The 24,844-nt window shown below is 36.6% G+C and overlaps 1 protein-coding gene across 1 annotated transcript in view; it reads left to right on the forward strand.

Moving 5' to 3' along the window:
• LOC109834291 (probable protein S-acyltransferase 23) overlaps positions 1,354-24,844 on the forward strand; it is a 29,416-nt gene continuing 5,925 nt past the window's right edge. The window contains 9 exon segments of the mRNA XM_020402274.1: positions 1,354-1,806; positions 1,808-1,864; positions 1,957-2,097; positions 5,394-5,506; positions 7,316-7,395; positions 9,420-9,583; positions 10,763-10,901; positions 10,987-11,086; positions 12,097-12,157. Coding sequence (XP_020257863.1) covers positions 1,606-1,806; positions 1,808-1,864; positions 1,957-2,097; positions 5,394-5,506; positions 7,316-7,395; positions 9,420-9,583; positions 10,763-10,901; positions 10,987-11,086; positions 12,097-12,157 — 1,056 coding nt within the window. The 5' untranslated portion in view covers positions 1,354-1,605.

The raw sequence follows: 24,844 nt of genomic DNA on the forward strand, positions 1-24,844 counted from the left end.
GAGGGAATGTCGGGTTTCAGGGGAAATGGGGAAGGGAGCTGCGTTGCGGTTTTATAGTGCGCAACTCCACGGGACTTGAAGTCAAGTCCCGTGGAGTTACAGGGTAGATTTTCTAGAGAGTCGATTCTCTGAAAAAATCAACCTCAAACTTCACGAGACTTCAAGTCCCGTGAAGTTTTTACAAATTTTGTTTGCACATTCAAAAATATTTACGGGACTTGAAGTCCCGTGAAATGTCGTAAGTTTTTTTTCAAAAACCAACCTGGTTTCAGCGCTGAGGCTGAAACCAGGTCGGTTTTTATAATTAAGTGCAAATCAGGGCTTTCTTTTTTTGGGATTAAAAGTCCAAAAAATGATTGTTTACAAAATTTGTCCGTTAAGGGCCTGTTTGGTTATTTCCTAAGAAACCAAAAAATAGAAATGAAAACCAAGAAATCTCAAAAAGTACAATTTCACATATTTCCATCCCTAAAACTCACCCACAACATCTAATAAAATATTATTTTTATCCAACAACTCATCCACCACATCTAATAAAATATTATTTTCATCCAACAACTCATCCATCACATCCACCACATCTAATAAAATATTATTTTCATCCACAACATCACTCAACTCATCTCATCTCATATTTAAAAATCACTCACATCATCCAATAAGATTGTGACAACTCATCTCATCTCATTAACATTTCATTTCTTTGTTTTCCTCCCAAAAAGCTAGGAAAACAATTTCTTTAAGTGTGGGTCATATCATCCAATAATATAATGACAACTCATCTCATCTCATCTATTTTCTTATTTTTAAGAAATAACCAAACAAAAGAAAACAACCTAATACAAGAAATAGGTTTCTTATAATTCATTTTCTTATTTTTTCCGCCAACCAAACAACATCAAAACAAGTTTTCTTAAAAAATCACTCACATCATCCTATAATAAAGTGACAACTCATCTCATCTCATCTCCATTTTTTTGATTTCCTTCTTTTTTTAGCCAACCAAACAATCCCAAAAGCTATTATTCTTAGAAATAAGTTTTCTTTTCTTTGATTTCCCTCTTTTTTTAGGGCCTGTTTGGATTTGTATGGGTGAATGAAAGTTAAGGGAAACTGAGTGAAGAGAAGGGAAGGGAAGGGAAGGGAGTTCACTTCACCTTGATTACACCCCAATTTGGGGTAACAATTTTTACACTATTAGGGGATGAACCAAGGGGAACTAGAGTGAATTAACTTCACCTCCTAAGTATTCCCAAACAAGATGAATGGAGGTGAATAGTTCCCTAACTTTCCTTCACCCTCATCCCCTCAATCCAAACAAGCCCTTTAGGCAAACAAACAGCCCCTAAAATAAATAACGGCGGTGCCCCCGTGAGTAATTCCGCTCCTGCGGTTCACCATATCTTGCCGTGCTCCCAACTTCGACTCCCCATCACTTTCTTCGAAGCCTCGTTACAGCAGCCGTCGACGACCGTCGTCCCTCATTCATTAGAGACGACAAATTCGTCAATCAAACACAATTCAAAAAATATAAATAAATAAATAAATAAATAAGCCCTAAGGCTAACATAGATTTCTGCCCCAATCTTCGTCCGCTCCTCCATCATGGCGTCCACCAATCTGGAGACCGAAGCCGCCCCCGAATCCAAACCCCAAGAGAACGGAAACCCTAACCCGAGCCCTGGCCTCAACGATGTAGTCGTCGACGTGTACTCAGCTTCGGCCTATGGCGACCTCGAAAAGCTCCGGTGGTTCGTTGAGAAGGAAGGGCACCCCGTCTCTAAGCCCGATGCTAATGGCTACTACCCTTTTGCAGTGGGCGGCGCTCAATAATTATACTGATATCGCTTATTACGTAATTGAAGTAAGTTTGGTTTCCTAATTCTTGAGCTTTTGGTCCCAATATGTTGGGAGTCTGACTGAGAGTTTTTTACCCCCCATTTTTGGTTTGTGCAGCATGGGGGAAATGTAAATGCAGTTGATGGCTCTCAGCAGACTGCTCTTCACTGGGCCGCAGTTCGAGGGGCGACTGCAGCTGCAGATGTTTTGCTGCAGAACGGAGCCCGGTTGGAGGCTGCTGATTTGAATGGTTATCGGGTAATTTTCTGATCAAAATTGTAATTTAATATATTAAACATGGACATTTTTTATGGTAGGTTAGTGAATTATTGTACTTTTTTTCACTTAAAAAGGAATGGGGGAATGATGGTAAGAAACAACACTATATTATGGTGAGTTATTGCTTGATTATCATGAATGATGATACTGAATATTGGATGAGCTTGCTTAAAATTTCTAAATTGACGTGCATACAAAGTATTGGATTGTCTCAGCGCAGTTTGTAGAATATAATGTACAAGGACAACAATTTGTTAGATTTTTGTTTGCAAGTGGTATATGTGAAAAGCAAAAAGAAGTAGTTAAGTTACCATTAGGAACTCTAAGATTATACCCTTTTTCTGGTGTTAAAAATTTACGCCTTCCCGGCATAACATGAAATGGTTATAATGATATTTTATATCTCTGCTGTCTGGGTGTGGTTTTCTTTAGGGAATTAAGAGAAGTTTTCTGTTAAGGAGAGAAAAAGAAGATTTCAAGCAGGTCACCTATAACCAAGATTTTGGATATAAGCAGGTAGCAACATAATTGTACCAAGTATTTGGCATGTTTGGCTTGTTTAGGAAGAATTAAAGTCTTTATACCCTGTTATTCCTCTATGGAGCCTTAATTTGTTAGTTAATGATTTGCAAGTGATGTTGTCGGTTACAATCATGTTTGTTAATCTGTTTAAATCAAGGTTGACTTTAGACTTGCAAACACACTTTCATAAGATAAATGAACACATAAAACTTTACGGAAAATTTCAGTGATGGTACGTGAGCTTCTTGAAGTTTGCATATTTTTAACAATTGGTACGTGATCACTTTGGGTACCCAAGACTCATATTTTGTTACGACGGTTAGTTTCTGTTAGAGTAAGGTCATGTGACATGTAATTTATTTAAGGAAAACCTTGCCGTAGTCTTATGCTGGGGTAACTGATTTTTTTACTTATGCTGGGGTAACTGATTTTTTTAGACATTTAGAACCCATCATTGCAACCAATTATGAAAAAGTTATGTCTCATAATTAGTCATGAATTAGGACTTAGTTAACTTCCCTCAAAAGTTGGAGAAGAATTATCTTGTGTCTTCTTCTAACCTTGTTTTAGTCTCTAAACCTTTAACCATTTAATCCACCTTCTATCTTTATCATATGTCTCTCCCTATCTTTCTTTTCTGTAACCTACTTTCTTCTTTGATTTCTTTTTTTTATTTAATTTACGTTGCTTTCTAACCTGCTTGCTCACAACACTTTAGGGAGACAGAGTTCATAGAGATAACAAAATTAGTAATAAAAACAAGATTGGGGATTAAAGTGTGTTAGACAGACTTAGACAAAAGTAGGGAAATAGAGAGAGAAACAATTTAGAGATAATATAAGTTAGAGAGAAGAAGAAGTTAGGGAGGTGTGTGAGAGAAGTTAAAGACAAAAGATTAGAATGGGAATAATGTTTAGAAAGATACTTTACACGGTAAAAGAAGAGTACGGTTTAGAGATTTCTCTCTAATCCTAACCATCTTTTACATCCATATCTAACATTTTATGTCACTGACTCTTCTTACCAACCAGTCCTCTCTGAGATCTCTCTGAAGAGTTAGAAGTGTTAAAGAAAAGAGAGAGTATACAGCTATAAGTAAATTATGGATATAAATATAAAGAATAATTATCATGAGCAATGATAAATTATTCCAATTTACATGCTCATTAACCTATTAGCAGGATTCCATTTGGAGGTACCATAAGCAATAAGGAAAAATATTAATTCCCAATTGTGAAAACATGCAAATCTTGGGTATCATTATGGTAATTTGTTTAAAATTAATATTAACGACAATTCAAACCCAGAATCTACTTTTACTATTCACCAATTAAAGTATAATGCAAAGAACTTGTAAGCAAAATTTTTTGTTGCTTGTACCAGAACCCAATATAGTTAGAAGGACCTTCTTTATTTGAAAAGAACTTTTTTTCACGGTTCTCACCCCCACCCCTTCACCCTGTATCAGCAGCTGTTAAACTGAAAGGACTCTCGTTTGCATCCTTAAAAGCACTAACCTTTGCTTCCTTGTTAACGTTTGCTAAAATTAGCGCATAGTTTGCTTACAAGTTGCCATGCCTTCACTCAGTCTAAGCCATTTTCCCTTCAGTGTGTAAGATATAATTAGTTAAATGAGATGATTAAAATGTTTTAATAGTTACCCGAGATTTATAATTCATGCCGTTCAAATTGTTTTTGCCGAGGATACATCACTAATCTATTATCTTTTTTAACATTGAATAAAACCATTCACCTCCAACCCAAAAGTTTCAAGTACTAAGGTTCAATGGCATGTTTAGTTTACTGAACCCAAAATCTCCAACTTTCTCATATGACTCTGGCTATGCTTTCATCTCCTCATAAGATAAGGTCACCTCACTAAAGAAATTAGTAAGAAAATATTTATCTTTTCCTCAGGTTATTTTATTGTCACGTTCTTTTCTTGTCCTTGTCTTTTTTGTGCCTCTTCTTTCTCCTGGAAGTGTTGGGATGGATCCATACCCTACCCTAATGTGTATAGAAGCGTACATGACTACCAACTTAACCTATCATTATGTAATAAGCACCTCTACTATTGAAACATAACATCTGCTATATAATATAATTTCGAACAAGCTTATTTTCCATGAACTATCATTTACGAAAATTAAATGACCAAATCTTAATTATCGATATGGTCAAAATAGATCTTATTAAAATACAAATTTGTTCCATACTCATGCTTTCATTGAACATATCACTACACAAAGCTCAATTTCAGCAAGCTTTTTTTTTTAATTCAAGTGCTTCCTATGTTTTCCTTTGCCACATCTTGATCATGGCTTAACCTCTCTTGTCTGGATTCAAAGTCTACAATATCTATCAGGAACCTGGGGAGATGATCAAGTTATATATTATCATTTTATGTGCTTATGGGGAAGTGGGGTTGCTTGTTTAAATTAGCAGCGGCCGCTTAATTTCTATTTTACAAAGACCAACATGTATCTAGCAATTATTAAGGGGGAACTGAGGAAGTAGTTGGAACTTCTCCACTCTAGGGCTATTAACTGGGTTTCTTTTGTACTAACTTGACTTGCCTAATATTTATGTGAATAAACCATAGTATTGACGTTTAACATTTTTGCTTATATTTTTTAATAAGCATGCTGGAAGTTCCATTGCTTGTTAATGTGTGCAATGTATGTACTATTCATGAACTATGTTCAATGGACTATTTGAATTTTTTGTGTTGATTCATGGTTACTCTTTCATAGGCGGTCCATATTGCAGCACAATATGGACAAACAGGATTCTTGTATCATATCATGGCGAAGCATGGTGCAGATTTTGATGCATCTGATACTGATGGAAGGAGTCCATTACATTGGTATGAGTCCCTTGTTCATTGATATTAAAAAGTGGATGTTTCTTTTTAAATAACTAGTCTATAATCTTTTCAGTATTTTGACTAAGGAATGATCAGAAAAGGTGTGCATGAACTTCATGTGGCTGATAGGTTGTGCTTGTCTTCTTTTCTTAGGTTGTATGACTGCAATAGGCAACCTGCTTTTTTTCGTTTTTGTTTTAATTGCTTATCTTTTATAGGAAATGTAAGCTAAAACACCATCCATGTAATATTAGTATATCAACAATAAATCAAAGCATACTGCATTGAAAAGGTCAATAAGCACTGTGGAACCACTTCATTCTTTTTTTTATTCTAATTTATTAAGTTTAAAATCTAACCATCAAGGTAAACAAAAAAGGCCTGTTGTTTAGCTTCAAGTAGCTACTGTTAACCATCTATATCCATTTGCACTTAATTTATTTGCCTTCTAAAGTTGGGGCCTGTCAGAGAGTTGTCATCTATTTTATTACTTTCACACTGTAATGAAATATTTCCTCTGTTTTTCATTGGTCAATGTGTGAGATCTACTGTATAGTTGCACTACAATGTATTAACAACTGCCACCTCACTAGCCTTGTTTGAACCCAAGTCCATGTGTTGGATCTGCTTTTCAACTCCTTTTTTGTATAGAAAAGTAGGAACATTAAAACAGCCTTAACTCCATGTCAGGGAAATGGAGGCACTATCTCAAAGTTCAATCCGTTTATGCCCATCCATCAGGACAACTAGGCTGCTACAAGGACCAGCATAATAATTAGTGATTTGGCAGTAGATAAGTAAGAAGGGTTTCACATGGAAGGAAACGTGCCTAATCGTGATTGCACTTTCCTGGATATGCTGCAGTATAACTATTGGTAATCGTGCTGGTCCTGTCAAAATCATGGTAAATACAAGGACCACTGTGCAATTTTGGCCAATATCAAAGTTGTCAACTCTGTAGGTGCTGATTGTCATGATTGCTGATTCTCATCAATTGTATTTGTCTTTACCATGGAGTAAAGGCACAAAGTCTAGGAACTCTAGCTTTGAGCCAACGTCCATCCACATATTGCTGCTGTTGGGGAAATTTGTCTTTGTTGTCACTGCAAAGGGGTCAACAGAGGAATTTTTTTGCGTCCCTCTCTGTTGCGCTTAATAATGGGAAATTATGTTCTTGGCTCGCTATATTTCCTGGCACTTTAGCCTCTTGCTTAATGGCAACTACAACTAAAAAGGAAGATGTTCCCACTTCTTCACAGAATGTGACAAGGAGTTGGATTTGGAGCTTTACTGTGTGGTATATACATATCCAATGCTGTACTAATATGCTATAAAAGACTGATGATCTCTTGGCTGTAGGCCTTTCTCGGGTATCAATCAATTATGCCTCCAAACTAACTAAATCATGGAAGCTGAATCGAAAATGAAATTGTAGAGTAAGGGAAGGGGCGCAATTTTGTTTAGGAGACAGAGTGGAGGGGATAACATAGCCATTGCTTTTTCATAGTTTATGTTTTCGGTTGTTATGTTTAGAGTATTGTCATTGTGCCTCTTGAGCGCTGGGCCTTCAATCAAAAAAAGGGTTTTGACATGTGATTAGTAGGCCATTGAGGACTAGCCTTGTCCATAAAATAAGGTGAAACTGCATGGAGTGTTGTTTGTTTATATTCATATCCTGGTTTTATTGTTTCTTCTTGAAATGCAATGCGCTCTCAGGTCTCTTTAACAGTAGAAGCCTCAACTGTGACAGTAATAGAACTTATTGCGTAATGTGTACATTTGTCTTAAACATGCATTTTCACTGTACAGGTCTGCATACAAGGGATTTGTGGATACAGTTAGGTTGCTCTTATTTAAGGATGCTTACCAGGGGAGGCAAGATAAGGATGGTACTCTGAAGGCTTTTTCTCAACCTGGTGTTATCATTTAACTCTTTTTTCTTTTCATAAATTGATCTACATATCAAATGTTTGAGCGAGCACAAAATTTAAAAAGTTTAATATCTAATGTTTCCTATATGTAGGCTTAATAGTCAACTATATTCTCTTAGGCAGATTTTTGTAAGACGATCAAGTGATGAATTTTGCCTCACAACCTTACCTAGTAAGTTATTCTTAGGACAAATTTTCAAATTCGACCCATTTAGAAACTTAATTGCCAAAAACGACCCATTTCCAATTTAATTGCCAAAATCGACCAGTTTCGGCCAACTAGCTGAAACTGGATCGATTTTAGCAAAATAATTTACGAAACTTCACATGACTTCAAGTCCTATGAAGTTTAAGCACGTTGTTATTTACGAAAGTAAGGTGATTAAGAGGAGGAAAACATCACGGAACTTGAAGTCCCGTGATATTTTGTAATGTATAAAACTTCACGGGACTTCAAGTCCTGTGAAGTTTCAGTTGAAATGAGAAATCACGTGCGGCGTTGGGGGGCCTTATATAGCCATACCCGCAAACTCCACGGGACTTCAAGTCCCGTGAAGTTACAGTCTCAATTTCCAGAGAGCGGACTTCAAGTCCCGTGAAGTTACAGTAGTCCCGTGAAGTTTACGGGTACAAAACTTCACGGGACTTTAAGTCCCGTGAAGTTTTGGGCGCCCCTAATCAAGCCCATTATCGGAGCTTAAACTTCACGGGACTTGAAGTCCCATGAAGTTTCGTAAAGTTTTTCCCCAAAATCGACCTATTTTCAGTCAGTTAGCTGAAACTAGGTCGATTTTGGCAATTAAATTGGAAATTGATCGTTTTTGGCAATTAAGTTTCTAAATGGGTCGAATTTGAAAATTTGTCCTTATTCTTAGTAAGTTATTCTCTTTGGCTTGAGATGATTGGAATTTAGGGTGTTGCACTACATACTGCTATTTCGCTAATCATAACAGGATTGTTCATATATCGTTTTGGAGCAATGACATAGCCTTGATGCTTTAAAAAGGTTTTGAGCATAATATGCAGTCTTAAAATAACATCTCCTAACAGGAGATTGTTGTATCCAAATAATGTTCACATGCCAGGACGTAGCCAAGGTATATCTGAGGGAGGGCATGTGGCCTACCTCAAGTTTGAAGAATCCATTGCATAATCTAATTCCTATACAAGTCTGTTCTTTTGTATAGATGTGTGGCCAATCTCAGCTTTATGTTTGCTCTTCTATAACAAACATTAACTGTTATCTTTTCTAACTTTCAATTAAATGTAGAAATCTTGATAACTTTATGAAGTTGTAAAATAGTGCCCCTCAATATTTTTCTAGATCCATATTAGTTTTTTTTTTTTTGTTAAAGAAGACAAACAAGAGAGAAAATAATAGGCATGATAGAAGTTTCTCATTTCAAATAATAGGCATGATCAGGAATAAAATGATAGTCTAGTACTTATATTTGAAATTCTAATAGTTTATACGTTTACTTTTTATTAAAAAAATTTCATATGATTTATGATTTCAAGTGAACCTGATATTGTGCTCAACCTGAACAAAGTTGCTGGTTCTGCCCCTGTTCACATGAAAAACCATGGTTTCTTATGTCCCAGAATTGCATTCAAATTTGTGTTTGATTGTAAAACAATTTTGTAATGTTAAGAATGTTCTTGGTTTGCATATAAACTGCCTTCAAAAATCTCTTAATGATGTCAGAAAAGTGGTTTTTACTGAGTCAGTAGCTGTAAATATCTAATCTAGTGGAGCCATGTTAATCCTCTTTCTCAATGTTTCCCCCCTTCCTTTTATCCAAGATTGCAATAGTCTGTGCAATGCACAATTGTGAAAATTGGACCTGCTAAAACATATGTTTAATTAGGTGAACTTTAGGACGCTAATCCTTAATGTGGATAAGAACATAAAATTTGCTGGCAATAAAGGTTATATTTTAGAGCTCATAACATTAACCATATTTTACGTGCTATGTTGATAGGCTGCACACCCCTGCACTGGGCTGCTCTAAGGGGCAATGCGGAGGCTTGCACCATGCTTTTGCATGCAGGTACTAAGAAAGAGCTTCTGGTGAAAAATAGATCTGGATTTACTCCTGCTCAGCTGGCCTCTGATAACGGTCATCAGCGTGTTGCCTATATGCTTGTATGTACTGGTGTTTTGAGTAAGCTTCTGGGTTTTATAATATACTTCGCACCTTTTCTCATGTCCATTTATTTCAAGGTCATATACAGATATATGCAGACTTGCATGTGTTCATAAATACACAGAGAGCTTGAATCTTGGAAAATCCTTTCTGTCCAAATTCAGCAGCAAGCACTTCATATGGAAGTTTCATTCTATCCAAATTGATTGTATTTATATAGAGTGTCCAAAAAAAGGGGGGGGAAAGGAAAAAAAAAGAGTCTTCTTGCCTATTCATCTAATAGGTATGAAATGTACCATAAAAAATTAACATTTTTCGTACATCTGTTCTTTGGTGTTGCTTATCCAAACTCTTGATTTTAATCCAATTTTTTTAAAGCTTGTGCATATCACTTTTTTCTCTGAATTTGAGATTACTTCCTGTCTACCTACATGCTAGTTTTGAAAGTGTTATCTGAACACTTTATAGCAAAAAATGTTTTACTCTACCTGAGAAACGATCAGGGCACTTCACCAGGGCACAAGTGTAATGTAAAAATAGGGGAGAAATTGGTGTTGCTTAAAGGACTTGATTAGAAATTAATTATAAAGAAACCATAAGAGAAGAATATAAACAACAATTGGTCATAAGTGTTATGATTTATTTATTTAGTTATTTATTTATTTTTGTTGTTGCTTCCATAGCCATTCAAAACCCTGTCATGCTCTTTCAACTATGTCATTGTCATGAAAGATACACAAGTAGTGTCAAAAATTAGCCTATTTCACCTCTAATATTATACCAAAAGATGTTTTCCCTGTTCTAATCTTTAACATTTCCTGTGTTGACGCGGACGCTCAATGCACTTGATATACATGTTCAGGGCTCACTTTGTGCCTACTTGATGCATAGAGAAGAAAGATGAAACCCTTTTGTAGGCATCATAAACAGTGTAAATCAACTTGAACAGAATTGGTTTTAAATTTGGATTGTGATTACATTTGAATGAGAATGATTTGGCTCCAAATCCTTTCGGAAGTAACCAAGTTCCAACTCTACATGTATACACAGCCTAGGTGCACAAACAACACCACATACACGAACGTGTTTCCTTCAGCTGGAGACATATTTTATTACTGATTCTTTTACTATTTTAGATCAATATGTCTTTCCTAAGGTCAACTTTCTGTGCTTTTTAGTCCAATGCTACAAGGGTTCGTGGCAATATCTTTGAAGAAAACATATGCTCCAGAAAGATGGGAAAGATTGGATACGCTCCCATCTTGCTGTTCATTATAATGATTCTTATTGTTCTTTTTATTAACTCTGTTCTTGCTGGTAGGTAATGTTATCTTTATGGAATATCTTTAACAAGTAAATATTTTACATAATTGAATTACTAACTGTTCCCTCCTCTGTCTAGCGCCCAATTTTCCGAAAGTTACTGCCATGGTTGGACTGTGGTCGTTGAGTGGAGTTTCTCTTGCATTTGGTTCTCTGTATATGTTATATAGGTGTAGCAGGTGACTATTTTATTTCTTTCCACAATTAATTACTGAAGTACCAGGTTGATTAGGTTCTTTAATTATATGTTATTATAATTGTGGTATCCTGTACATCCCTTTTCTTCTTCTTTTCAGAGAAATTTTTTTGCTGCCGTTATGGTTTGAATTCTAAAGTGAACAGGAAGGATAATTATGTTAATTTGTTTTTTCCTGTAATTTTAAGCGTCAAAATTTGTATGTTTTTGAGTTTAATGGACAAGCTTAAAAGTTAACAATTGTAACATAAGCCTCTTGTGTAGAGCCTGATATTGCATTCACTTCGATTCTAATAAACCACATGTTGTAACCTCTAGACAATATAGTTATGTACTATCACTTTGGGAAGTGGTTCACAATATTTTAAAAGGTGTTACATATTATGCTTTCTTTTCTCTCTTATATAAGGTTTTTCCCCCTAGAAACCACCTTTAAAATAGGGACATACTACAGAAATCACATTTAATTGTCAATTAATACATAAACCACATTTAAGGGGTTTTTTGTTGCAATTGATCACATTAACCCACTTTTCAGTTCAGTTTTCTTGGTAATTTATCAAGCTAACTTCTACTAAAGATCTTCTCTCTAATATGCTCAAGTATTCATCAGCTAATCATTACAGCAAAATTGAGAAAACACTTAACTCAAAAGTGAGTCAAGGTGGTTGACTGTAACAAAAAATCCTTTAAAGGTGGTTTATGTATTAATTGAGAATCAAAAAGTGGTTTCTGTATAATGACCTTATCTTAAAGGTGCTTTCTAGGGGGAAAATCCCCCTATCTAAATATCAGATGAAAGACGTTCTTGTTTCCATGATTCCAGTTGTCTAGTAATAAATTTCATATGCTCTTTTTTGTGATGTTTTATGCCTTATGATTCATTCTCACACAGTGTATTTCCTTGTCGGTTAATAAGGCGTACATGATATTTGCTTTTAGATCGTTTGGCTTTGTAAAGTGACTTGCAACAATTTTATTGCGTTACTGCAGCAAGGATCCTGGTTATATTAAGCCAAATTCTGGAGGTTCAGCGACACGTGCTGGTGGCAGTGTATGCTCTCTCTCTCTCTCTCTCTCTCTCTCTCTCTCTCTTCCTTCTTTATTTCTATTGACCGCCTATGACTTAATGAACCTTGCCTTTTGTTTTTAACAAACAACATTTCAGCTAAACTATCTTATCCTTTGATTCAGATCGTAGGAAGTCTCTCTCTCTCTCTCTCTCTCTCTCTCTCTCTCTCTCTCTCTCTCTCTCTCTCTCTCTCTCTCTTCCTTCTTTATTTCTATTGACCGCCTATGACTTAATGAACCTTGCCTTTTGTTTTTAACAAACAACATTTCAGCTAAACTATCTTATCCTTTGATTCAGATCGTAGGAAGTGGAACCGTAAAGGCTGTACCAGTACTCTGTTGATGTTTATGTTATGGATAGTATGAAAGTGTAGAAGTAATGGTTAAGGCTCTGATTCATATTTTTTTAGAAATAGAATGTATTGTCACACTGTTGATGGCAAGCGTTTCAAGACTTCTTTAATGGAATGGGTATGGTGGCTAGTGGATGATATGTTGTTCACCAGTAGGCTGTAATCAACTAGTCAATGATGTATGGACCTCGAAATGTACAAGTAAATTATTTTACAACCAGTAACATTTTCTAAGAAAGTAGTTGGATACTTTTTTGCTTCGGGTAAAAAATTACAAAGAACAACATTAACAATCTTGTAGAAGAGAATTGTTTAAAAAAATCATTTTTTAAGTCTATAGGTGTTCGGTGTTCCATAGTAGGAAAGTAAGCACTCTTGAGTGGTATTGCACTGTCCTGAATTGATGTTTAGACAATCAAACTATGATTGTTTTGAAGTGGGGATAGTAAGGCGATTTTGTGCATAAAAGTGAGAAGAAGTATAATGAATTAGTTTTAGGTAGGTTTGTTGTTGGATCTGACCATTCCTGTAAGAACTTTTTTTGTTTTGTTTTTATTTTTATTTTTCTTTTATTTTTCTTTTATTCTTTTTTTTATTTACTAAATATTACACATGTGATGATGACAAGCGGGTAACAAGCTGCGCCGCTAATCCTTTCTGAATTACAAAACCCAACCTACGAAACACGTACTCAGCGGACCATGATGTCATTACATTCTTATTCATGAATTTTTATACCCTCCTGAGGAACTCCACCGCATCAGCTACAAGTAAACCAAACGTATCGAAAGTGAATGGGATGAAGTTGTGGTGGTTGTCCTTGCAAGCTTGATCATGTTTGCCCACCTTTGCCTTTGTTGCTCTATCCACTGCATGCCTAACCTTGAACTCTCCATTATCAAACCCTACCAACGGAGACACCCCTGTGAGATCAACACAAACGTTCTTCCCCCCGCTCCAACTGTAGACAAGAACGTCCGTCGGTCTTAGAGTAGATCTAGCTCTCCAGGAGGAGTGAGGAAGTTGACCGACGCTTCCTTCTTTGATGGGATCCGTGCTCTTTGGAAGATATCATACAAGACATCTCTGACTAAGCTGTGTCTGTACTTGAACCCCGGCTGCTTATGACAGTGGATGACATGCTCTCCAAAAGCATCCATCTGCGTTTTACGACAAACTGGGCACACTGTCCCCTCCACGAACAAAGGAACCAACAACCTGTAACTGAGGATGGCCTGATACTCCTCGGAGTCATACGCTGTCCCAATCCCTCAATAGGCGTGCCCAACAAGAAATCCTGGGTGTGCTTTGCCCGCAGGCACTCAACAATCACAACTTGCCTCTATGAAAGGCCAAACTCCGTCGATAGATCTCTACAAACGCCACCATAAAAAATATCTGCCAAGTAATACATTGGTTTTGGGGGATAGACCCTTTAGTGGTGATTTAAAGAAGGTCAACCTCAGGTAGTTTGGCTTGAAGAAAGGCCCGGGCAAAAGTAAAATGCTCACCTAAAGAAACCTCACTACAACCTCTCAAAATATGGTATTGGAGCTCGATGGAGTGAATCTGAGAGGCCACAAAAGAAAATTATATGGCATCGGCCGCTGCATAGACCCCCAACCCGCCCGCCTTGATAAGTAAAGAGGCTAGCCTCCATTGGAGGGCCGTCAGATGTGACAATGCTCTCGACTGACCTCTGAAGCGCAATATCAAACTGAGTCGCCACCTGAGCAAAGAGCTGTGGTAGGTAAGTCCTCAAGATGAAATACAACTTGGACAAACCCGCACAAGCCTTCAAAAGGACGAGCTCGCACTGTGGATCCCTAAGTTGGTCCAACGCTTCCATTAATTGAGTCGCCTTTGTCACCCTCTTCGCTACTAACCCACCAACAAACCCCTCATCCATGCTAACTGCTCCACCTAAAAGCTTTACTCCATCACGAGACCGACTGATATCTAAGGAAAAAGCCCCTCCAGCAAACTCTTAGGATCCGGTGAGGGCCAGAATAATTCAGTTTTGGTGACATTGAGGTCCAACCCGAGCCTTGGGCCTTCAGTCTCGATCACCTTATATGCCTTAGCAATCTTCAAAGTATCCCCGACCAAGGACCCATCATCTAAGTACCAAGCATGAAGAGCTAACTTGCACTCTTCCTGCTCTCGAAGAATCAACGGGTGAAGCGTGAGCGCAAACAACAGAGGTCCTAATGGATCCCTTTTTGGATCCTCCGAGCAAACCAAATGAAATCCATCCCAATACAGTCTAGCGGTCTGCACATATAAAAATCCCACCCAAGGAAAGATCGCCAAACACTTAAGGCGCACCTCCCGCAACATACTACTCCTGTCGACCAAGTTAAATGCATTCTGAAAGTCGACTAAAAGCATGGAGAGCGAGTCCTCTGCATGGTGACATCAACAAACCTATTAACCGCATGCAAAACTGTTTCTGACCCTCCTGAGACTCCCACCCCAAACTAAAAATCTCTCAAACAACTCGTCATGTCCTTCCCCACCTTCATTAGCCACTTTAGAGACGAGACGTCTCCAAATGGTACATACCGCAATCGGTCTTATGCCCCCATCACTCTTCAACAACGGAGTGAGGGGAGCACTAGCAATAAACTCCGCCAAGGAGGTCGGACAACGCCCTTGCAACCACAAATTAACCTCTAGAGTGAGAGCCGAGAGAAGATCATTAGCAATAGTGAACTCCAGACCACAAAGTGCATCTAACAAGTGTTAGGCTCGAATGCCATCACGACCACAAGAGGTCCCCTTAGGGAAGGACCGTATGCAATGGAAAACCTCCCCGCAATCCAATAATAGCGGCTCTTGGTCATACCCAAAAGCTGGCAACACCGGAGGATGCACCGAAGGGTGCTTGTCCTCAAGGGACTGACGCATCTGCGAGATGTCCGGTGCAACTCTCGAGGACGTGAGGACCTTCACGACCGTTGAATAGTGCCCGTCCGATATCTTCCTCAAGCACTGTTTAACTTTGTTAGTAGTTGGACGAGCACCGGGGTCGTCAAGTCGGACAGGGGGGGGATAAGGGAGCTCTCTGAACATGGTGTCAAGAAGTTTTTGGGGGCCTCCAACCTCACCCCAGGTGGACAATGCCTTCAAGATATGTCGTTGTTGAAGAGCTTTTCTGTAGCCTGACATCGAACTCTTACGATCATGGGTTTTAATAACCCTTAAAGTGCAACACGGGAAGATCAAAAGTCGTACCCAAGCGTCACAAAATCGCGGGTTGGAGGACACCCCAAAGAGCGAGGTTTTGAGGGCAGTGGAGAACGCCAACCTACAAGATGGGGGAACACTTTTAACCGTTCAAAAACCCCAATTAAACACCCTTTTAACTGTACTATTGTCGAGCTTACAATGTTGTGGACCCAAGGAGGGTATAGGGGACAGACTCGAGGATAGGAGGGACGCAAGGCCGAGTGATACCCACAATGGCACACCCCCCATTGCCCTCGTCGTCCTCTGAAGGTGATGGAACAGACAGTCCTTTGTCATGCTTACAATGTTTACTTAGAGCACGGATCCTCAAGCACGTACCACACATCCATTATCCCATAGCACGTAGGGTGGCCTCAAAAGCGTTGAAAATGCTGATGTCACGGCCTAAAATCCCCTTGCATTCCTCGACCTTAGACTCCGAATTGAGATGATGTTTACGTAAGTGTACAACTAAATACCCAGGGGTGAGCCCTCTACCCTCAGAACCCCCTGCCGTGCATCCGTCAAGTCCTTTGAGAGGGCAGCGGAAAAACAACTTCTGTGTCGCCTGAGGAAAAGACAGGATCAACCCCCGAACTGTGGCCCTCCTGAAATGTGGCCCTGCTCCTGAACTGTAGCCATGGATATAAAAATTTTATTTTTATATTTAATAATGACTTCAGGTTCTTTATTATCAAACCCAACTTGCAGATCTGAATCAGATCTGAAAGCAAGCCTGGCGCGAGAGGGCGGTGGCGGGCGAGATGGGCGATGCGCTGGTGGGCGATGGCATCGGTGGGCGATGTGCGGGAGACGAAGAAGATGATGATGGTAGTCGACGAGACCAAAGGGCGGTGACGACGTGAGATCTGGATCGCGGCCTGAGATCTAGATCTGGATCTATTTTTTAGGATTTGCCTATTTTATTTTTATGTTTTATTTTCTGATGTTTATGGGCATTCTTGACCTATTGTTTTTGTTTATGTTTTTTTTTGGGAGGAGGGATATGTGCTACCTTTTCGTACTGGAAGTTTGGCTGGGGACGAGACTTATAAGAAAAGCTACCCATGAGAATGCAAATGTGTCTTATTATGCTTACTCGAGTGAGGTTTTGTGGAGATTTAGTGTATGCAACTGAAATGAAACATAAGAGTCTAGGTTCTCTTCTCTTGATGTTATTTGCTACTCTGACTGGATGGCTTTGCCATGCAGCTGGATGTAGGATGGACCATGGGAACATTTGACTTTGTTTGAAGTCCAAATTAATAGTTTGGAGTCTTTGGACAGGTCACAGCCCACCGACATAATATTTATTATAGTTGATATTGTTATTAATTAATGTCTTCTTTCCTAAGAAGCATCTACACATACGCGATGCCAACACGGGACAGGGATAAGACATGTACACAAATAATGATAGACAGAATCCTTGAAAAGTAGAGTTGGAATGTGGAGATATGACAAAAGGCTATGTAGTTAGGCCGATACTCTAAAACTTTCTATCAAGAAGCTCATTGTATCTTCTTGTATGAAAAAAATATATAAATTTTATTATAGTGTTATACAAGTAAACATTTTGGTAGTCTTGTCCACTAGAATATAGTTTTTGATGATTTAAGAGCAGTAAATAATATATCAAGCATGTAAAAATTAGCAGAAAAGTGTATGATGTGTCCATGATATACCAAACAACTAGACTCGGTTAAGAAACAAACAACTAGACTCAGTTAAGAAATGTATGAAGTAAAATTCATATATTTTTTACCAAACAACTATAATAAAATTTATACCAAACAACTATACCTGAAAGACTTTAACAAGTGGCTGAGTAGTGTCAGTGCATCATATCTTAGTAGGCCTTCATCACAAGATTGTTTTTCGTATACAGCTTCTTGCTGATAGATTTACAATTGTATGTATTTGTTTAAGTGGATTTTTCTACTTCATATGTTTTCAACTCTAATATTTCTTTTGATTCTTTGAGAGTATTCTCACACACGCGCACATGGGCGCACAAACCCACACCAATGCATGGACACACTCACGCACCCTAGTACCACACCCGCGCATGCACAAAACACACATTTATGCATATACAATGCATGCACACGCACAGAGAGACATACATATACATAGATATGTGCCCACACACACATACACATTTAGACAGATATATGTGCACATATATACAGTGGTGGAGCCGGGATTCCAAGTTCGGTTCTTTTTTTTTGTGGGGGGGGGAATAATATATAAACATTAGAAAATATAACATTATTTCAAATAGTAACTACTAGAAAAAATACAAATACATATTACTCATAGCCTTTTTAGCTGGGTATTGGAAGTCGTACACATATTCGAACTTCTTGGACACTTCTTGAACATATGCATACATTTGTTCAAGAGTATACTCAATTATATACTACATGTTTTAAATTAAAACACTCCTACCCTTGTTGGATGTATATTCTACACTTCACATTTATTTCTAATATATTGATCTCATGTAAATGAAAAACAATATTGGTCTTATATGAATTATTAAATTTAATACATATAACTATACATATACCCATGTCCCTATACCCTACCTTTTACAAATCTTTTGTGTCCCATACTCATATCCATACCCATGCAACTTGGCTCATAACAATTACATAAACTTCTTCATTCAATTTAAATAGTGAATCTAAATCAAATGTCTCTGCAATTTCTCTTTCAATATAAAGAATTAAATTATCATCAAGAAATTCATTCTCCATCTTGTTATGTAATTTGGTTTTCACAAGTTTCATGGTTGAAAATAATCGCTCAATAGTTGCAGTAGAGACTGGAAGAGTCAAAACGAGACGAAGTCTATTAATAAGGTGATATGACTTGGGACTTTTCCGTCTCAATTAAACGTTGCTAAAGCTCTGCAATGGATGATGACATTCTTTCCTAATCAGGATGGTTCAACACGTCGATATAAAAATGTTGTAATTTAAATCTCAACAAATCTTTTCTTGCTCTGTGAAATCAAGAGGATAATACTTTTCAGCAAGGCTACAAATTTCATGAATGTCTAAGTATCAAGATTTTAAATATCGGTTATTGGAAATATATCGAATGACCAAAATTTATATTGAATTGTGGTTATTAAGATATATCAGGGATAAGTAGTAAAACTCGAAGTGCCATATCAATTGGTGAGCATTTATAATATAATGTCATAAAATGTAATCTAAGCACGCTTACTGAAATGTAAACATAGCAAAACGCCTTCGAGAGAGGACTCAGAAAAATCGAACGATTGAACTTGAGGAGAGTGCGAAGGAGGTGAAGAGAAATTAGGACTGATTGCTGTAAATGCGATGGGAAACAATGAATGGGTCGGTGGTTTTGATTTTATTTAAGGGGTCGGGTTCAGGTTTGAAAATTAAAAGTTTTGACACCTACATAATATTCTCCATCATTAGCAAATAATGATAATTTTTTATTAATAAATTACAATGATTTATACATCACAACAAGAATAAATAAAGCATTGCTATCAAAAGTATTGTCTTTTCCCTCTATTAACCCACATAAGGCGCAAGTGATGAGTTCCGTGAGGTGATCTCGTTGGAAATTTTGCTCCGAGCAAAGAATAGGTCCTATTGTCATAGTGTCTCACTTTATAGTCCTTATCATTGCCAAAGTAAGAAAGTACACTAAGTTGGTACCTATAGTTACAATATGGTAATTTAGCCTTTTCAAAAGTATTGTTTTTTCTTCCTTTACTTTCTAAAATATATCAATATGGTAATTTAGCCTTTTCAGAAGTATTGTTTTTTCTTCCTTTACTTCCTAATTTAAGTTTGCAAAGTTATTTTGATGTTATGTCTAAACTTTCAAGGATTCAACATAAAAGAACTGCTTCTTGCTTAGTAAAGTTGACATATGTGTTACTTGGGTACTTGTCATATGCTCTCATACTTGCGTCTGACTCCTTTTGGGTGTGGGCAAGCATCTAAAACGTTGTCGACATGGGTAGGATTTTCTTTCAGCATAGCTAGGTCTAGAACCTAAAAAATGGATTTTCTTTGGGTATCAGGTTTTTAAACCCGATAACCCAAATCCCAGTATTTAAACAGTTTAAAAATCTTAAGTGTATCCTTATCTCCTCAATTCATTCTCTTGATGTGAATGCTCCGCCCCTAAACCCAAACGCTAGAATGAAAACTAGCAAGTCTGACTGCTCAAAGACGACATGTTATCTTCCACTTTAGTTTGTGTGGGAAATGTAGTCCACTCATTTAAACTGAACATAGAAACCAGGAGACAAATGGCTACTATATTGTTGATAAAGCTTTCAAATAGTTTGCTTTTAATGCAATAACAGAATTTGGTAACTCAATTTGTAAAAGAAATTGGTAACTCAATTTGTAAAAGAGGGAGGAACAAATCCCCTAAAAGAGAAGCAATTCAAGCAGAACAAGAACTGCGGAGAGAATACAAATAACAAAGAGAAGCAATTCAATGCATTGCTCCAACTTGCCTTTTCTTTGAAGCAAGGTGGTTTTGTAGGAAATAGTAGGTTTTAATCAGGAAAGCTCAAAAATGTATCATAGTTGGAGTCCAAATCCTCTCCAAAATGATCCTATGGTTTTTCTATGCAGAGCTCCAATCCAATCTCTTGCGTCCTTTGTCTCCTAGCCCAACTCAAATTGTGATCGATTTCATTGGATCCCATCAATTATGGGATAATTAATACCAATTCATTAAAATCTTAAACCGAAGGGAATGTGAACCGTCATTATCCATTTAAATATGAAAACTTAAGGAAAAGGTACAAAATTCTTTCTTTGTTGTATACAACCTAAATAGGAAAATCAAAGAAGCGTTGCTAATGTCAGATATAAACCTTGGTTCATGCTTGGATAATTTCTTCGGTAGTTAGTGAGGATGGCGCGTTATTGCACATTTTCCCATTATGGAGGCATTGTCAATTAATTCTTTATCAATATAGAGATATAGGTTGTCTTGTTGATTAAATTGAAATTTGTCATCGTGTATCATTGTATACTCGAAGATTTGGGTTCTGTTTTGTATAATAAATGAAGATTGACATAGTGTATTATTGTATGCACAAGTTTACTTGTATCTCAATCAATGGTCCTGACACATTAGATCCATTTAGTAATGGACAAATTGTAGAGATTTATAACACAAATAGCATATATACACGAAAATAATGGATCAAATATATATACATGGAGAATGTTTGGTCTCTATACTTAACGGGTTAGCTTTCTTTTTTTATCATAGTTGAAACGTTTCTCATTCATTGACATAGCTAATACACCTGCAAAATAATGAAAATATACTATTATAAAAATATAAGATCATAGTACACAGTAGCTTTCAAATATAAAGTAGTTCTGAATCTTCTGGTCATTTCCCATTTATACCATATGCTCACAGTCTAAGCTCCACCAACACAAATTGCTTGGCCAAAGATATAAGAAGCAAGGCAACACAAATTTCTACGGTCCTGTAATTAAGCATACAATAAAATTTAACCCATTGATATGGGACTACAAATGATAATTAAGTTTTACAATGTTCCTTAACAAAACTAAGAGCTTGAATAATCATCATTTAGTCTCAACTATACTGGCATGTGATGGCCTAATGTTGGCATGCTCATATGGCGTTAGATGTTAATTTTTAGATCCAAGATTGTCATGATTGCTAGAACATTGAGCATCAGCGGCACTATCTTGATCTTTACAGAAATACACTTCTCTCTCTCTCTCTCTCTCTCTCTCTCTCTCTCTCTCTCTCTCTATATATATATATCATTTCTAATCTAATAAATTCAACTAGTTTATGACAAGGTGAATTTAGGCAGGACACTTTATGTGTGCACAAGTGCTCCATTTGAACTCATACATAAACAGTAAGATGATCTTTGAATTCTTCCTCAAGGGCTTTGTACAAGTTCCTTGAATATGATGCTCTAGCTTGATGTAATATAGGAACATCAATAAATAAAACCAGTTTAGTCTGTTTTGATTTCAAATCTTCATATAGCTCCTAACAAAATCAATACAATGACCTCTCATATATTGAAAAGTTTTGCAATTAACAAATTTCTTTTAAAGAACATCTTAAAGTGTTTGTTTATAATCACCCTTTTTGTGTTGTCATTGTAGCATAATATGAGCTCCAATGATACACCAAAACCCTCTTTTCTTGAACCTCAAATAAGTTTTCTAACCATTTATTTTCTATAAGATCATATTTATCAATCATCTTTTTCCATTGAGAAAGAAATTTTTTTAGGATCAGTGTTCATATATGCATCTTTTAATTTTCTTTCTTGAACCAGAGCTTAGAATTACACACACGAGAAAGATTCTTTGCAACAATTATAAAAATATGCCATGAAAAGAGAAAGGCATGTATCTGGTAATCATATCTCATTTGTTGCTTTCTTGCAAAAGATTAATATATAATTATAGTTTTTTGTTGTCGACTGGATATTGCAATCTTATATGTATTAAATAGTCAAACAAATGAATATATTGTTGAGACCAGCACAAAATACAATAGATAGTTTGTAATGATTCATGCAATAAGTGGAGTAAATGGCATGTTATACTTACTGGTTTTGAAAATAATGTTAAAAGAAATAACATCAGCAAAATATATTTGTGAGTTACTCCTTATTATCCACTTATACATCATAAAAGAATGAGGGATCTTCTCATTGTTTTACAATTAAGAAAGTTTAAAAGAAATTGTACACCTTCTTTCCCAAAATCTCTCATTTGTATACTTCGTAGGTGATCGTTTCAAGTCCATTGAAAAAAATTAATATTTTCCATGACTCAAGATTCTTCTATAAAATAAGCATACACTTTGGTGGGTATTAGGCCAATATTATTCATGGACACTGATAGTTCAACAAAATTTTATGTCGTGAGCTAAGGATGTGAGTCTTATTACGACTTGTCAATGGATGGTTATGCTCAAGAACAACCTTACTTACATGCCATATCCCATCATGATCGACTTTAAATCTAATTCTTTTAGTTGGTTGTGGTTTCTTTATACATAGTTAGATGACCTTTGCGAATTTCTTTATTGCATACTAGAAGTCGATTATGAATAGTTTTTTTGATTATTTTTGTTAGACCTTGCTTTTGAATACTAAAATCCTTGTTCTTTGTGTACTAATTATAAAGTTCATAAGATTTCTAACTAGATTTTGCACCATCTTCTGGCTCTGACTTTGAAGTGCCATTATTCAATAAAAATTCTGCAACCAATTCATTTATTATGAAGTTTTTACCTCAAATTTCGAGCTATCATCTTCCTTCGAAATTAGTAGCTACTTCAACTGCAATAGCAACTTCGTTTGATGGATTCATTTATGAAAATTAAATTATTAAACTAACGATTAGTGAGTTACTTCGTATATATGAATATGCAATTACAGATCTTTATGATCTACGAGAAAATAGAATCATATACATTGTTAAAAAGTTGTGTGAAACTAAGATAAAGCCTTGTGAACTTAATGGAAAGTGAGATTAAAAGGTTCAATGATCATATCCATCAATGATGTGTCCAAGAAAGAACCATAGTTTGTCTCTGTCATTGCCATGGTTTTTCGATCTTTTTATTTTGGTTGGATACAATAGCAAAAGATTTATGCATCTTTTTTTCCTAAAGTTAATATTTAAATGGAATGACTATTCATATGCTCTCCTGTGTAAGATTTTAATGAATTGAATTATATTAATTACCATTAAGAGGAAAATTTAAATAATCACATAATTATTGGGATTCTATGAAATTAGCAACTTGGACTAGGAAAAGAGGGATTCACAGCATGGAGTTGGAGCCTCGCATAGAAAAATTGATTGGTTTTGTGAGGAGTTGGACTCATGCTTGCCAACTCATTGCAAAGACAAGAGGTGCCATCATTTTTAAAGAAATAAATAAATATACACACGTATAGAGAGAGAGAGATGAGTATCTTTGGTACCAAGGACAAATTTGGTCCCTATCCATTTTCCTCATATAAATGTGTGTATTTATACATGTATGTTTGTAGATATATACGAATACATGATGTTTTCGATGGTAGTGAGTTGGAGGCTCATTTGCTAATTGAGCTACCACGCAATAAAGGTTCAATTGTGAGTTCTATTTTGGGTTTCACCACTTGTCTATATCTTGGTAGCTCATTTAGCAAAATGATCATATCATACCCATTTCCATCTACATACATATATTTGTATATGTGTGCCCTATCTTTTACAAATTTTTCGTGCCGTGTAAATGTATCATTTTGGTGCAACATAGATTGAAATTATTTAGGGGCTAAATACTATCAACAACCAGGCTGAGCAAGCTACCGACCGAACTGATCAAATCGACTGAACCATCCGATTTTGGACAGTTTGGTTCAATTATGGGAGTAAGCTTGATTGGAATCGAGTTCAACTTTCTCAAGTAGGTGTATAGCAGTATCAACCGCCTATCAGAAAGCTTTAAACTCAGCGAATGACTACCTCCAAAAGCACTGCCTCTTTGATGGTTAGCGAAAAAAACGCGCCTCGTCAGACTTCAAACTCTATGCGGCCCACTGTTGCACCATGTGAATATACACTAGAAATGATCTCCAACTAAATTTGTTATTATGTATATTGCGGGTTCATCATTGCACCTATTAGATTCGTTCACCTTCTCCCCTTATAGGCTTCTCTATGAAACCCAAAGAAGCCAAGCCATTATCATGGCTCCACTTTTTAACCATCTTTCACTTTGTTCTTCTTTAACTGTTAATTCTTTTTGTATATTATCTTCATATAATTGCAACAATGGGAGAGCTAGTTTATGGTTTCCAACTGTCATTTCTTGTTTCTTTCTACTGGGAATGTAGCAAGGATGAGAATCGATTGAATAGAACCAAGTTATTTCGGTTTGGTTCTATCTATAAGTCAATTCAGTTTTGATTTGCTTGAAAAATAAAATTGGGCAAACACTGTCTGGACAAGTGTAGCACCAAAAATTTTGCGGCCTGCTGTGATTTTGGTGTGAAAATGCAT

This window comes from Asparagus officinalis, chromosome 3, assembly GCF_001876935.1.
Source record: "Asparagus officinalis chromosome 3, Aspof.V1, whole genome shotgun sequence".
Taxonomy (NCBI): Eukaryota; Viridiplantae; Streptophyta; class Magnoliopsida; order Asparagales; family Asparagaceae; genus Asparagus; species Asparagus officinalis.